The sequence below is a fragment of the Notechis scutatus genome, chromosome Z (assembly GCF_049901735.1).
Source record: "Notechis scutatus isolate UNSWTSFEM ecotype Mainland chromosome Z, rNotScu1.2, whole genome shotgun sequence".
Lineage (NCBI taxonomy): Eukaryota > Metazoa > Chordata > Lepidosauria > Squamata > Elapidae > Notechis > Notechis scutatus.
The window spans coordinates 103,893,812-103,910,415 of record NC_142025.1 but is presented as its reverse complement, the minus strand read 5'-3'; the positions used below and the strand labels follow the sequence as shown (position 1 = coordinate 103,910,415).

The 16,604-nt window shown below is 39.6% G+C and overlaps 1 protein-coding gene across 1 annotated transcript; it reads right to left on the bottom strand.

Moving 5' to 3' along the window:
* Positions 1-3,775: 3,775 nt before the first annotated feature.
* CZH19orf81 (chromosome Z C19orf81 homolog) lies at positions 3,776-14,465 on the bottom strand. Its single transcript, XM_087948157.1, has 6 exons — positions 13,212-14,465; positions 12,201-12,215; positions 10,019-10,091; positions 8,704-8,824; positions 5,536-5,675; positions 3,776-4,012 (listed from the first exon to the last, which is right to left on the bottom strand). The coding sequence occupies exons 1-6, from the start codon at positions 13,273-13,275 to the stop codon at positions 3,805-3,807; spliced, it is 621 nt and encodes a 206-aa protein (XP_087804283.1). The 5' UTR covers positions 13,276-14,465; the 3' UTR covers positions 3,776-3,804.
* Between the last annotated feature and the right edge of the window lie 2,139 nt (positions 14,466-16,604).

Genomic DNA, 16,604 nt, shown 5'->3' with positions numbered 1-16,604 from the left:
TCACCTTAGTTAACAAAGCTATATTGTAAACTTCGTCAGACCCTAAGTATCTTGATAGAATTCCTCTTGTTCAAAAATGGGTCTTCTCTCACTTGTGGAAAAAAAAAAGTAGAGGGTTTTTTCCTCTCTCTCTTTATAAAAGGTAATTTTATTCTCTCTGTCTCTCTTTTCAACCTTGCATGGCTTTCTTCAGGGAGTAAAAAAGAAAAGTCAAAATGGTCACCATAATCATGTGATCAATGCCCCGATCTTTTAAAACACATCCGTAAAAAAGGAGCGGTTCTGATTGCATGGATATGGCCATTTTTGACTTTTTTGAAATAATATCACCCACCACTGCCCATAGACAACCCTGCCTAAAACGACTTAAAATTTAGTGCTCACCAAATGGTGGAAACAAATTAGTTGAGAAAATAAGAAAATAATTTCATTAAAATATAGGATCCCCCGATTCTGGCTTGAGAATATAATGCTGTCTTTGGAGGGGAAGGGAATAGAGGATACAGACAAGGTCCCTAGGGATATGCAAGTGGTTTGCTGTATGCTAGCTTTATACCATCCCACATTCTTTTCAGTGATTCCCAGTGTCCACTTGCCCTGATGTTTGAGTCTGGTTCCTGGCTTGCAGTTATAATTTTCTATTTCCCACCATGTTTCAACTTTTCTGAGTTGGGGATCATTATAGACCATTGCAGAAAATTGGAAAAAGCGCCTTTATGGTTTTTTGCCACTGATAAGTCAGTGTAGGGGAAAAGCAAACAGTGGCCAATTTGGTCAGGCTATTTTTAAACATGAACCCAGTCCTAAATCTTGGATATCCTGGATTATTTGCAGCATATTGATAAGAACATCTGGCTTAGAATTGTTGAATCAAAGCAAGCAAAGTAGTTGCTTAAGTTGTAGTTAAGTAGTTCTGCACAATTGAGATGAAGCTTTCAATTGTGTACACATAAATCATTCTAGCTTGTCCAGTGAAGTTGTTGTTAATTAGTTCTGTTGCCATGCCAGTATTTTACACCAAGTTACTGAACCTCTGGTTTCTACTAGAAACAAATAAGTTCCTTTCTGCCAAAAACTTGGCCATGCTTGATTTATGGAGCTCATGAGATGTCCTCCCAATGACCTGCTTAGGCACGAGGCAGCAGATATGATCAGATCATTACTCAAAGAACACTTGATAAGGAACCCAACAATTAGATTGCAGAGCTTAGTTTCTTCCCCAAATGCTTTGACCGGGGTAGGCCAGTTCTATCAAAGGCTCTATCCTTGTCAGATTTCCCCGTTCAAAGTCTCCACCACCCCCATTAGTAATGTCCCTTATCAACATTGGAAGTCATTAGATGTGCAGGTAGTCCTTGACTTACAACCACAATTGAGCCCAAAATTTCCATTGCTAAGGGAGATGGTTGTTAAGTTACTTTTGCTTCATTTTATCACCTACCTTGCCACAGTTGTTAAGAGAATCACTGCAATTGGTAAGTAGTAACGTGGTTTTTAAGTGAATTCGACTTCCCTATTGACTTTGCTTGTCAGAAGGTTGCAAAAAGTGATCTAATGACTCCGGGATGCTGCAACCATCATAAATACATGCCAGGTCCCATGGGTCCAATTTTGATCACATGACCATAGGGATGCTGCAGTAGTCGTATGTGTGAAAAACAGTCATAAGTCTCTTTTTCTCAGTGCCAGTACAACTTTGGCTACTAAACGAATGTTTGTAAGTCGAAGACTACCTGTAGTAACCTGTTCACATTAAGCATTAGGAATTGTCTAGTGTTCTAAATGAGAAATACTGAAATACAATATAGACTGAATTTGAATACAGAAGAAAAGATTGGGTGGAACAGTGAATGAAATATCTTTTATAACAAATCCCATGCAGATAATATCACTGCAGAAGAGTTCATGGCTGGGGATTACTGTTCTTCAGACTCAGAAATTTAGCCCAGGAGCAAGAGGACAAGCCACAAGAATCACCTAGCTTGGTAAGATGGACAACATGCCTACAATAGGTGAGCTAGTAGTTCTGAGCAGTGTGGCCCTGTGTTAATTTTTGTATGATCCTTGGACTATTTCTGCCTAATGCAAAGCTAGTACAATAGGGCATTTGGAAGAATCCCAAGAGCAGTAGAAGTATCCCACTATCCTGGTACACTAATTATTTGACTACTTTGGGGGTGCTGTTTCCCATTGCCAAAAAAGTAGGCTTGGAGGCACCTTGAGAGGATACTCCATTTCCATCGTCCAGTTCTAGATTAGAGGCTGCCATTCCCTACAGTTCACCCCCTTTCAATTAACCAGTTCATAACTATTCTGATTTAGAAGGAACATGCAATCATGACTCCAGTGGGAAAGCATTGTTTTTAATAACATTTTGAAAGAGAAGCAGCAGAACAGTGCCAAGCGTTTCAGCTCAGTCTGATTTCCCCAGTTAAAACTCTAGAAGGTATAAATGGGTTGGACTATTGCTCCCATAGCCATTAATTATACCACACTAAATGTAGTCTGGGAACTCGGAAGCAGGTGAACATCAAGGTTGAAGTTGTTGGCTCTATTGCCGATGGCAAGAGGGGGTGGGGGAGGCATTCAGAACATAGCAGATGACCAGGATGCCAGAGGCCAATACAACATCCATATCATTGACTATAGTTTATTATAGTATTTTAAATTTATTATACATAGTACACAGTTGTACAGTTAAGACACTTGTGTTGTAATTTTTACTTTAAAATGTAATTTATTACTTTCTGAAACCAAATGGTGCTTATTCTGAAGTAAGAAATAGGATTGCCTAAAGCAATCTATTATTAACATTATAATTACATTTGTGTCTAAAATTATTTAGCTGCCTGTCTTGCAGCCATGAACTTCTTGCCCAGTAACAGCTGAACCATACAGCTGGATGAGGAAAGTTGGTGGGAGGGGGGCAAACACTACTTGGGGAAGCTATATGCAAATTGTAAATCAGAATATTCAGCAATATAACTTTCTATGATGATTCTAAAATTAAGAGTCCTCTGATAAATTTCAGATGTTAACATTTACTCAGAATAGGTCAGGCACCAGGGGGTGGATGGGAGGGAGAAAACATAACCTGTTTCAATTTTTCCAGCAATTTGCATGCATGAAAGGATTGGGTGGTTTTTTTTTTAAATTAAAAATAAATAAAAACTATATCAAACAAGCAGAAATGAAGCAATGATGTTTCAATCTATACAAATTCACCATAACAGAAAAGAAAAAAGTGGTCTAACACAAGTTTGGCAGCAATTGGAAATTTAAGCTGCAAGAAATAGATTACCACAAATGCATGGTCTTTTTAGAGCAGTGTTTCTCAATCTTGATAACTCTTTAAGATACATGGACTTCCAACTCCCAGAATTCTGGGAGCTGAAGTCCACACATTTTAAATTGCAAGGTTGAGAAACATTGTCCTAGACTTTTCTGCTTTTCACACAATTAGAAGGACCCTCTTGTTCCTCAGTTTCATTGGGAAATAGCAACAGCATTTTGGAAAATAAATCTTCCCACAGACTTCACCCACAAAAGTGTGACTGTTCCTCCCAAGGCTGCCTACTTCAAAGATGGGCAGGCAAAGCAGAAAAGATGTACTTCAGAGGTCCTCTAGAGGGCACCCTCTTTCCAAATGTACGATTAGAAAGACCAAGAATAAAAACCAGGAATGTAACCTTTCAAGGGAAACATTCTCCTAACTTAAGAAAAAAAGAAATAATTAGATAGATGAACAAGCAGGACACCATCATCATGTTTTGCTTGGTTTTGGATTCATATCTTTCCTGGAGGTCAGATGCCATCCAAATGACTGGCTTCCCAGGAGTCACTGAGTGTGTTCAGCAGACGCTGGCGAGCTAAGGACCTTCGAAGGTGCATGCGATAGTCCTCCATTACCAGATTATCCCAGCGTCGCAGCACAAAATGGTTTTCATCCAAGGTTAATCCAGAACACAACAGCTGATTCCGAGTTCGGAAATCTGATACTGTGATCAGCCACCTGCATAGGAAGACAAGAAAAGGGAGATGGCTGACGGACATGGTTTCATCAAGCTTCATTATGGAGGAAGTTTCCATTGCTTCTCCAGCACCCCATGGCTCAACAAGTTCAGAATAATTCCTTTAAAAGTTCAAATGACCCCTTTCATGGGGCCCAGTGCAATAGGCAAAAATGGCAGGAGATACTGGTGTAGATGGCACAGAGACAAACATAATGGAGTGTGTCTGAAGCAGATCTGGCTGTTCTCAGAAGCAGACCCAAACAAAATTCCCAAATGGTTGAAGGCTAACTTCCCCAGTTAAGCAAAAGCATTCAGATCTCTGGCTTCTCAGAAGAATTCAATATGCTTCTAGGCTGAATATTCAGCTTTTAGAGTATTCAAGTTTACACTCCCTCCCAAGGGCTGACTGCTGGAGACAGAGGCTGTATGTCCTGAAGGCCGCCTGTGCCCTTTGCCTAGATTAGAAATTTTATTCTTTTATGGCAGGGCTGCATAATTTATACCGGCCTTCCCAAAGTTGCCATTCAACTGGCATGTTTAATGCAACAGAAAAGGGAAACTCTAAAATACCCTGAGAAAAATGGTAACTGGTCTGGCCTGGCCAAGATTATGCATTATTCATCTGCTAGATCAGTATTTTTTAAACTTGGCAACGTTAAGAAGTGTGGATTTTAACTCTTCATAAGTCCCTAGTGCTAGCCAAGGAATTCTGGGAGTTGAAGTCCACACCTCTTAAAGTTAAGTTTGCAGAATACTGAGCTGGGTTGTGTTCTGAACTCTCATACCTTCAGCTGAATGTATAATTGTAAGGAGCATAAATGAACACGACTTATTCAACTAAAGTAACTTGCTCAGGAACCCAAGTTAGTATATCCAGGTTAGTATAACACATTTAGTTTTGTTACTGAATTAACTTGTTTTTCAAATTTGCATAATATGTTGAGTTATAGATAAACTAAACAGTATGGGTCCATACAGTGCAGTATTTTTTTTTAAAAAAAGGACTAAGCAAGCTTACAATGTTTTCTGAATGCATTCACCCAAGCTTTTGCTGGTCTGCACAGACATGAGCAAACCCAGCTAAAATGGGGCCCTAAATGTTAGTGTCTCTCACAAGAGTCAGGACTAAAGAAGGAGGGAGATCAAATGATAGCTCCCAGATTTTATACTGTTAGCTATTCAAAGTCATTAGACTGAGATGGATGACCATTTGATTGATAGATATATAGACAGAATGAGTAGATGATAGGTTAGGTGATTAGATTAGATTAGATTAGATTGAAAAGAGAAAGGAAGGGTGAGGGAGGAGAATTCTGAGAGTTGAAGTCCATCTTAAATTTATTAAAGATAAATTTGATGAGACTGCTGGTCAGTGAAGGAAACTACGTATTGCCTCAGCTAAGCATTCTTTTTTTTTTTTATGATGCCATGGGCCAAGCTAGCCAAATAAAAGTGAGTGATTAAACAGATTTGCCTTAGTCCAGAGAATTGGAGGATAGAGTAGTTGAATATCTACACCAACCTGTTCTTCCGCCCAGCAGTTCCACAGATTACATTGATGTTTTCAAATTGGATGCTGCGTAGCAGACCTGCTTCAAAGGCATTGGGAATGACGGCTTCTATGGCTGCTAGGATTTCAGCATGCTTCATCTCCTTTTCAGGCTAAAAGTTAGAAGCGATGCTCAACCATTGATGTTCTCCACCTTCAGACGCACCTTTTAAGTTGTTATGGCTTGTGTATAATAGTTCTACCCTATCTTTGTTCTTGGAGTTTTGATTTTCTGCTATTCCCTCATTTTACCTTCACAACATCCTGTAAGGTAAGTTAAACTGAGACATTGGGATCACTCAAGATCTCTGAGTGACTGTTTTTTCACTCATGTAAAACGATAATACAACACTCAGGATTCCCAGGAAAAATGGCAAACCGCTTTACCGTCCTCCGTATTTCATGCTACAGGTAGTCTTTGACTCACAGCAAACCATTTAACAATGGTTAGAAGTTACAATGGCCTCAAAAAAATAAAATAAAACGTACAACCCATCCTCTGTCACATGACTTCCAGTGTTGAGTGATCACAATTGGGTGCTTGGCAACTGGCTCGCATGTATGACGGAGCAGCATCTTACCATCATATGATCATGATTTATGGATCTTCCTAGCTGGCGTCTGACAAGCAAAACCAGTTGGGGAAATCAGATTTACTTAACAACCATGGTAAAACTGGTTATAAAATTGGGTCCAGTCACATGATATGTTTTACAAATGCTGTAATTTATGATTCGGTAGTGGCATGAGCAGGATAGAAGGATCCTTGCTCTTCTTGATCTCTCAGCAGTCTTCAATACATGGTATCCTTTGTGCCAGATGCTGGGTTTGAGGCTGGGTGGAACAGTTTTGTGTTGGTTTGGCCCCTTTCTCCAAAGTTGGTCCTAATCAGTGTTGATAGGGAGTGAAAGGTTCACCCCACAACCATACCTCTGTGACATGCCATAGGGCTCTGCACTCTTGTCTACTCCTTTTTAACATCTATATAAAGTGCTGGTTGAGATCATTCACCAACGGGTTGAGGTATTTATCATTAATGTGCTAATGATACTCAACTTCATATATCTACCCCTGGTGATCCAAGTGATGCCACTTTCTTGCAGTGCCTGGGGGCTCTGGGGGACAACAGACTACAATTGAACCCTGGCAAAACCAAATGGCTTTGGGCGCATGGAGCTTCAAGAGTCAGGACTTTACCCAACTTAGTTTTGCAACCTGCATTACACCAGACAGACTCAGTTCACAACATGGGGGTTCTCCTAGTCTTGTGACTCCTGCTCAAAGAGCACTTGGCAGTCGAGGCTAGGACAGCCTTTCCATAATTTTGGTTGGTGCACCAGTTGTGGCCTTTCCTGGATCAGGAATCTCTGTGCTCAGTTAATCAAGCCCTGGTCATCTTATGCCTAGATTACTGCAATGCGTTCCATATGAAACTACTCTTGAAGAAAATTTGGAAGCTTCAACTAGTGCAGAATGCGGCAGTGTAAGCAGCTCCTGGGGTCCTTAGGATGATCTATGTTACACCGCTTGCTCTGCAAATTGCACTGGCTGCCAGTCTTCCGGATGCAATTCAAAGTGTTGGTTATTATCTTTAAAGTCCTGCATGGCATGGGTCCAGGCTACTTGAGGAACTGTCTCACGCCACTGGGACTGGCCTGCCTCACCCACATCAGCAGAGGAGGCATGTTGCAGGGTCCATTGCTCAAGGAATTCCAGCTGGCGGGTATGGGGGAAGGGCTTTCGCCCTATGGAACATCTTATCTCCTGAGGTGAGATTGGCTCCCACCCTTCTGTACATCTGCAAGAGCCTGAGGACCTGGTTATGTCAGATGGCCTGGGGCCCTAATGGGGGAACATCACATTGGAGGCGGTTGTTGAATTAAGAGCCAATCCCACTGCTCTGCCATGCATCCTATTCTCTCCTCTCTTACTTAACCCTAACCCTAACTATACCTTGATTGGGATTTCTATTTTTATTCTTTAAAATATATTTATTTGTTAGAATTTTAATATTTGAATGCTGGAAGCCACCCAGATTTGTTTGTTATGAGACGGGCAATGAATAAATACAATAAATAAAAATGATGGAAACTCTGGTCTTAAGTGGAGAAGTACCTGTATGTTTGAATATGGAAGTTTCACTAATTTCTCCATTGGATTCTTCCCATAAACAAGTATTTCCTCTCCCACCCTATCTTCTTTTTCTTTTCTAAGCAAGCCAAGCTCTCAACTAACATCATAGTGAATATCTGAATATGAGCTATGATGATGCAGTGGTTAGAATGCAATATTACAGGCAAACTTCCCATAGTCAGGAGTTCAATCCTGACTGGCTCATGGTTGACTCAGCATTCAATCCTTCCAAGGTCAGTAAAATAAGGACCTTGATTGTTAGGAGCAATATGCTGACATTTTTAAACTGCTAAGAGAGTGCTGTATATACCACTATGGAGCAGTTTATAAGTGATACTGCTGCTATTATTATTATTATTTATTATTATTATTATTATCCGAAGTTAAGCCTAAATTATTCATGAGTGAATTATAGACAGCTAATAAACTTCAACATTCACTCTGAGGAATTAAATTTTCTCAGTGTACAACTCAGATATCAAAAAATGTACTCCTTTGTAAAATCTCTTAGTTGGTAAAGCTGAGCCATAACCTAGTCTTGCCCAGATAGGTTGACACTGAAACTGCCAAAGTTTCTAATGTACCCCCAGACAGTATTGGCTATGACATGGTTGTTGTGATCACAATTAATTACATTTTCTCAAACACATGTTATGGGTGTAAATAGTTGCCATGAATTAAGTCTTGAGTATACAAGTGTGAATGGGGGGAAATGGATCGTTTTTTAAATTACAGTATTTATGGGTGGGTCTTTATGTCCCTCTAAGGCCTCATGCACAGCTGTGCACAACAATGACATCTGTCTCGGATTTCTCTTATTTTTTAAAAGAATAAATTAATCTACACCAGCCAGCTCACAAAAAATGAATTTCCCACAATGCCATCATATCTAACTTCTCTCTGGGCATGGGGGAAAAATTAAAAAGCAACTGGTTTTGTCTCACAGAGCTCAGCTCTTCTCAGACAACTTGAAAGGGCCCTGAGTCTGTCTTTCCCACTAACACTAACCGGGTTCTCCAAGCAAAGGCAAAGAGGTCGGGCAGCAGGTGGCCGAGGAAACTTGCGGATACAAGGCATTTCCATGTCCAAGGCTTCATATTCGGCAATGATCTTCTTCAGATACTGACGCCTAATGGGGAGAAAGAAAGCTGAAGGCCATGCCTAGGCCCCATTAATAGTACAGAGTTATGCCTCAGAGTCATCCATTTTGATGTAGCCTCTCTCGTCAGGAGAAGCTGAGAAAGTACTTCCTGACAAAGCAGAAGGCAGTTTGGCATAGAAATGCCAGCCGTTGTTCTCATTGTCCGCTTGTGCTCTTTTGAGAAGCCTTTGGTTGGCCGTTGCAGATATAAGATGGTGATTTAGGTAGGACTTTGCCTAATCCACCTGACCTGAATCTAGGAGAATGGACAGTATTGTGAACAAGTATGGGTATTATTTTTTCATGCTCACCTATAGCCTCTGTTTTGATTAAGAGGCATATTGGAAACCTCAATCCAAGAACTGGGGTCACTGCCAAAATGCCCCCCACTTCTAGAACAGTACCATAAGGCTGCCACATAAGAAAGCCATGTGGTGGATCAGCTACTTCTCCTTCCCAAAGGTGATCTTCAGAAAAGATAAAGGGACTGAGATGTGACCAGGAAGTGGGGATGGAGGCCCAAGACTTTGGGATCCATTGGGATAGAAAGTGGGGCAAGGGGTGCCTCAGGGTGGGGGAGACCTTCGGAGAGCAACAGCAGGCCACTTGTGAACAGGAGAGATGCTGCCATGTGGGCTTGGACCTGGGCATGCACCAAGCCTCCCAGAGTCTCCCACCTACCCCAAGGCACTCACTCCATGTTCCGCTTCATTGCAACTAGGAGAGCAGGAATTGTGATTAAGCGAGGCAATCACATGAGTGCTTAAATTAATAACTACCACTATTTATGACTGAAACGGGCACACTTTATTACAGACATAGATTACCTGTATTTAATAATTTTCTGTCCCATTAAAGATTAGAATTCAGTGGCAACTTTCAGAGAGGCTCCCTCTCAAGACTTGTGAGGAAATATGAGATCCTACTCTAGTATCTTAGTATCATACTAATATCCTGTCTTACTGAGACATTGCTCTCTTGATAATGCTGCTGCTCAGGAAATTACATTATAATTTACAGACAGATGATAAATCTTCAGGGGCTCTGAAGGACTGCAGCAGGATAAAGAATATACCCTTCCTGGGAAAAGGAGCAAGGGATACTGTTCTGTAATTCAGCCCCTTACTCTGAAATAGTGTCCTTTTTCTCCCTAATGTCGATTTTTTATCATTTCATACTCACGAAGTTTTTCGAGGGGGTGGGCAAGGTTGCTCCAATTCGAGAAAAAGGGAGGATACCCCTTCACTTTCAGTTTCTGGAACTGAAAGCAAAATGGTTAGTTAACATTTACAATGTAATCTATAGTTCTTCCACAAAAAAATCAAAACATGAGAAGAATCTCTTGAACCTAATCAAAAGCTCTCCGTGTCCAACATGCTTTTTTTCATACTGGCAAACTAGCTGCCCTGGGAAATACAGAAAATAAAGACCATTCAGAAGTTCTTTTGGATTCACACTTTCATTTTACACACACACAAAAATGATGGGCCACTTTCAGGGCTGTAAGTGGAAATAGAAATCACTAAATATATTACCTAAGTTTCTGGACAAAAAGTAGAATATAAATCTAATAAAAACAACACGCTACAGTATTTCTGGATAGAACTATCTAATAGTTGCACAAATATTTCTGTAAAGGGTTTGAATTTGAACCAAAGTTGTGTCTCTTGTGAGACTTCTCGTTTAGTTGACCTGATCAAAACATTGCACTAAAGTCCTAAACCTCAGATCTTGAACCACAATGGTAGGATTCATATAACATACTAAGCCAAATCCCATTCAGGTTTGGCAACATGTACAAACCTCACATAGACTCTATTTTCCCATATTTAACTGGTTATAAGATGGGGTAGAAAAATCCAGTTAGTTGTAGGATTAGCGAGTTTTTAATATAGTTTTTCACAACCCTGAGGCCAGATGATTATTTTACTGATTTATTTATTTTTACCCACCATTATTATTTTTTATAAATAACCCAAGACAGCAAACAAATCTAATACTCTTTCTTCCTCATATTTTCCTCCACAACATCAACCTTGTGAGAAAATTTAGACAGAGAGTGACTGACCCAAATCACCCAGACAGTTATCAAATGTATAAGGCAGGACTAGAACTGACAGTCTCTTCGTTTCTAGCCTGGTATCTTAACCATTAGGCCAAACTGGCTCTGGGGAAGAATTTGGGGTTAACCCTTTTATCTGAATCCCAGCACAGAAATGAAGTCCTTAGCAAACCCATAAAAATAGGCTTGCATTAGTAACTCAGTCCCATTGTTTAATATTTCACTCCTTTTCTTCTCAAAAGGTAGTAAGCCTATCCCAGCTCCAGCTGCATCAATCAGAATCAGGTAGATTTTAAATAAAAAAAACTGATTTGAAAAATAAATATATAGGAAGTGACAGCTACACAGCTGCCCTGCAGGGACTGGCAACCTAGAGTCTAGAAAGTGGATTCCTTGTCTCCCTGGTGGGAATCTGTCATGTTGTGCTCCTGGTATACAGGATAAATATTTTCTGTGGGCGCTATGTTACAACATTCAGTTGGAAGGGTACTCAGAAGTGCCAAGCTCAATCCTTATCTTCAACACTTAATACTCTACAACTACAGCAATCCTGACAGACAGACCCTGTATAAGTAACTCCAATAAGAAATAGCCTACCACTTCTGTGACCAATTTGATTTGTTATGAATCTTACTTCGAAGAGCTATTTCATAATAAGTAACTTTCCCTGTAATTTCTACCCATTTGGATTTGCTCCAGTCCCTTTGAATAAAAAGAGAATGCATCTTTTCCATTGAAGAAGATAGCTCAACTCCATTTTCTACATGGGAACCCTTCTGATCATATCTGTTTTCTCCCTTTAATGCAAAGCTGAATAACCTGCCACTTTCTAACAATCCCAGAACCCTTTCTAACAAACTGCTGAGCATTAGGCAAGTGAAAAGTATAGTTAAATGGAAATGTAAGTCTGAGGGGGGGAAAGCACCCTCTTTTTAAAAAAATAAAAATAAATTCAGGCCTTTGAAAAAAGGAGGGAAGAAATCTAAGTGAAACTAGGTGGGCAATGTGATTTTTCCCCCATGGGCATCAGAACTTGATCCATTGTGGATTTTACTGTGTGCCAACATATTCAGCATGGTTGTGACCACCAAGTGTTATTCATCTAACCATCAGCACATTCTTTCCAGGGCTACTGGAAGTGTTACTGTTCGACTTGGTCTGTCCAATACTACAGTAGGTACGTGCAAAAGGCTCCAGTTTTAACCATTTGGAATACAAAATGGCTACATGTATACCATATACTTAGCTTGTTTATTGAATGTACCCATTTAAAAAGTTATGTAATACATAATATGCACTAACCACATGATCTGACAGCTAATTAAAAAATTAATCAAGTTTAAAGTACAATTGGAGCTGCTAGTCAACTGAATTTGGCTAAGCAGAGTTTGGCAGATAATGGGGTAAATAAGTCAGCCTTTCCAAGCATATTTAACATACTTCATTCTAAATAAATGGCTGCAATATTCTTAATTACTAAATGAAATCATTTGGGGGATACATTTTATGAATCATTCACAAGAAAAGTAAACCATATAAACCTTGTAAAAATCAATCATATTTACACTTCACATCTTGCATGAATATGTCTATTAGGTCACTATCAGTCCTGGTTTAAATGTATGATGTTAACATAACCAATAAGTTGATGTCTATCATGATGGAAGTATGATTAAACTGAGTCTAAATAAAGTAACAGCATGTGCATTGGTTTATTTATTTGGTGCAATCCCTTGCCAGTTCCTCATTGGTTGATTCCATGCAGTTATCAAAACTATAAAGTCCAATGGCAGAGTTGTCCTCAGGACACATAAAAAGTAGAGTGCTTCCATTGCACCATTACAGACACCTCTGGACTGTTTGTACACCTTGTGGATATCCCTGATCTATAAAAACATGATTACAGAACAAGAACACCATTAACCTGTTTCGTTTGAGGTCCAGCATACCAAGGAATAAATCTAGAACCACATTTGGCCATCATTAGAGAATCAGGTAACTTGCATTTTCAAGGGGGCTCTAGAAGGCTCTTTATCGATAGCGACCTAGCAACACCCATACATATGCATCAGCTTGATCTGCCTCCTGCCTTCTTGGTTAGGCCTTAGTTTCCTGCTTCCAAGCCATGGCTTTCCTCCTCCTAATTCTTTGATTTCCTTTCTCTCATTCTAGCTTCAAGAGGGAATAAATCATTATGTTCTTATTGGCCTAGCACAATAAAAGATGGAGATGGATCATGGAAGTGAGGAAGGGCTGGACAGCTGCAGCTCCTTCCAGGTCCTCAAGAGTCAGAGGGGTACTTTGAGTTCTCACCACATTCTCCTTGGCTGCTGGAACAGGATTGACACCTGGGTCCTTCGTTCTCTTCCTCCTGCATTCTTGAGGTAGAAAAAAAGAAGACCAGTAAAAATGAAGCTTGACTTCTGCCTACTCCCTTCCTCTTGCAACATGATGCATTGTTGCCTGCCCCACTCCTGATCCAAACTTCAGATATCTCCCCCAAAGTGGGAAGACTCAGAGGAATAACACTTTTCAGATTCTATCAGAAGTAAAACTGCTCATTTCCTCTAACAAACTATATTCATTTCATGACAGTAATAGTTGATTCATGAACTTCCCTGCCAACAGATGTGAGCTGTTGTGCAACTTTGATTACTTTCAAGGGTCATAGACAAATTCAGGAAGGAGGTGATGATAGCTGGCTACTAGATCTGATAAAAATATTGCATTTTCATGATGAAAGGACCCTAAATAATAGCAGGAGGATGCTAGTGCCCTCAATAACTTGTGAGTTTCCCATGGAATTTGGTTAATCCTCTTGAAGCAGGTAACCGGACTAGGTAGGATCTTTTCATGTTCTTTATATTTCTTGAGACAGGAATTAATTTCCCTCGACTATCACTGAGAAAGGGAGATAAAGGGCAGCTAATTAAAGTCATTCTTGAAAGCCATCTTAGTTATAGATCAGCCTCACATCAGTTGGCAGGGAGGCCTATGAATCAACTGTCATATGAAATGAGCATATGCCTCCATATACTATATTTGCCATGAAAATGTTTCCCTCCTCCCAGTGTAACTTTCCTATCATTTTTTAAAATCACAATCTTGATCCAAAGTCATCACACTGCATACAGTGTACAGACTTGCAAGGGGACAGCCCTGAATCACATAACCAATACTTCCAATATTACAACTACAAGAACTGATTGTCCAGAAAAGCCATCTAGGGCATAGAAAGAAAACAGATGCACAAAATATTCTTTATTCTAGACACATTTCCATTGGACTGGAAAGAAAAAAAAAGACATCTTTTTCAGCAGGAATAATGTTGGACATACTATTTCTATTCATTCCCAAAACAAATGAAGGAAGCAGCTAACCAACACAATCATTTTCATCCCTATGCCTCTTTCTTGAAAATGTATTTCTAACCTGAACCTTCTATTGAGAAGCACAATTATGCCACAGTGTTGGACACATGATTTGCACACATAGATGGTGCCAGATTCAATCCCTGAAAGCCCCAGTTAAAGTAACTTTGGACTGCAGATTGGAGAGAAGAAAATCAGTTGCTGCCTGATAAGCCCGAAATCCTCTGGGCAGGCCAACTCTTGCTCTTTTGCTCCTATTCTTTATTTTTGGCATTGACTCTGTTTCATTCTCTATCTCTCCTCCTCCCACCGCATTTTTTCACTCCTTTCTCTCCCCTCTCAGTAGACAGGAATTGTGACACTCCTCTTTTTTTCTGTAACTTTTGCTTGCTTGTGTTACAAATATGTTATATATCTTCATGTTTCCAGAGAGATTCAGATAGGGTAAGAGGCATGCATGCTGGTTTCTAGAAAAAATATATGTAAAACAAAGAATTTGGTACCCTCCAGATTAAGGAGAGCCAGTTTGTGGCATAATTATCAAAGCACCAGCCTAGAAATAGTGAGAGTGTGAGTTCTAGTCCATCTTAAACATAAAGTCAACTGGATGACCTTGGAACAGTCATTTTCTTATCTTTAGGAAGGAAGAAGTGGCAAAGTCACCTCCAAAAATCTTGCCAAGAAAACTGCAGGGATGACTCCCAATAGTCACCAGGAGTCAACAGTGATTTGAAGGCATGGGGGCGGGGGGGGGGGCGGAATAAGATTAAGGACTTATTCAGTAGTCCCATTTCCACTAGTCAGAATAAGCAATTCATATTTGATGGGCACAAATTTTAATCTGGTAAAAGACAGATTCTTATGGAATGATGTATACATTACATGGGAAATAAAATAAAGAGGAAAATGTATATAATAATATCTCATTGTCACCCACTTTATCTCCAAGATCTCCCAAATCTATGAGCGTGGCCATCACAGCATATCAATCATTCAGTACAGTAACTATAAATACTGGTCTCTGTTCCTGATCTCTTTCCTCTGATTCTAATCTAAGGTTTAGCCAAAACTAATCCTGTTTTGCCAGCTGATCTTACCTCATGCTGGTTTCAAGACAGTCAGCTTCCCAGGTAGGCAACTGTGGATTTTCAAATCCTAGAATTCCAGAATTCTGAACCACCTTCTTGGGAGGGGATGTTCCATTTTGCTGGACCTTGGTGGCCATGACACCTACTATAAAAGATAGTCCTCCAGGGTGTATTTTACAATGGTATCACATATGCCATGTTGTCAAGTAGCAATGACACACATTATATAATTTACATCATTTACATAATGATGTCATGATACCTGTGACATTTGTTGTGCATACTTGACAAATGGGTGATAAGAAGAAAGAATGCCTCAATACATGGCCTCACATAGCCTGTTTTGAAAACAAACAAAGTCAAAGCTGGTGAGTATTTGAATGAGAGATCTTCAAGAAATCCTATAGTTCTAGGAGAGTTGAAAATGCATTCAACAAAAAGAGTGGTCGGCCACATCTGTCTGACCAACAAGATAAATGACATGTAAGTATCCACAAATTCAGCAAGAACTGTTTGGAAAAAGACATTTTAAGGAGGAAGATAACCCTTGTGGCCCACCAACAGATAAGCACAAATCAACTGGCTGAATAGACCACAGACTGCCTACCCATAATTTTCAATATCAGAGTGAGACATGTTTTGACCAGACTAGGGTGAAAACACTTGCTACACAATAAAGTGTGTTGTCTGAGAGTGGCTTAACATAGTTTATAAATAATTAGCATATGTATGAACATAGTTTAATAATCTTCAAATGACTTACAACAAATTTTAAATCAGCTAGAGTAGATAGATATTAAGATTTTGTTCAGAATTAGATAGAACCAAATTCAAATCCATTTTCTTCCATAAAACATGAATGGAATAATTTGGAAGAAATAATGCTATAGGGACATTTTGAGCTTCTGGAGGAAAGAAGGAATATAAAGGTAGCACATAAAAATATTACTTCATTTGCTGTCACTGTTTATGGTTACATAAATCACCATCCCATCCATTTTGAAAACATTCATGAAGAGCAAATAAATTGCAGGCAGCACCACAGCCAAGACAATAACTGCTCCCCTGCCCCACTATGAACTAAGACTGCAGATGTTTTAATTAAGTTGGCTTTCAAAAAAACTCTGGCTTAGCAACACCTTTCATTGCTAAGTTAATAAATACATAGAGATTCATTTAGAGATCCCTTTAACATTTGTCGCTGGGTTTGCCAGTCATTCTCACTTATCTGGGCCCAAAAAATTAAA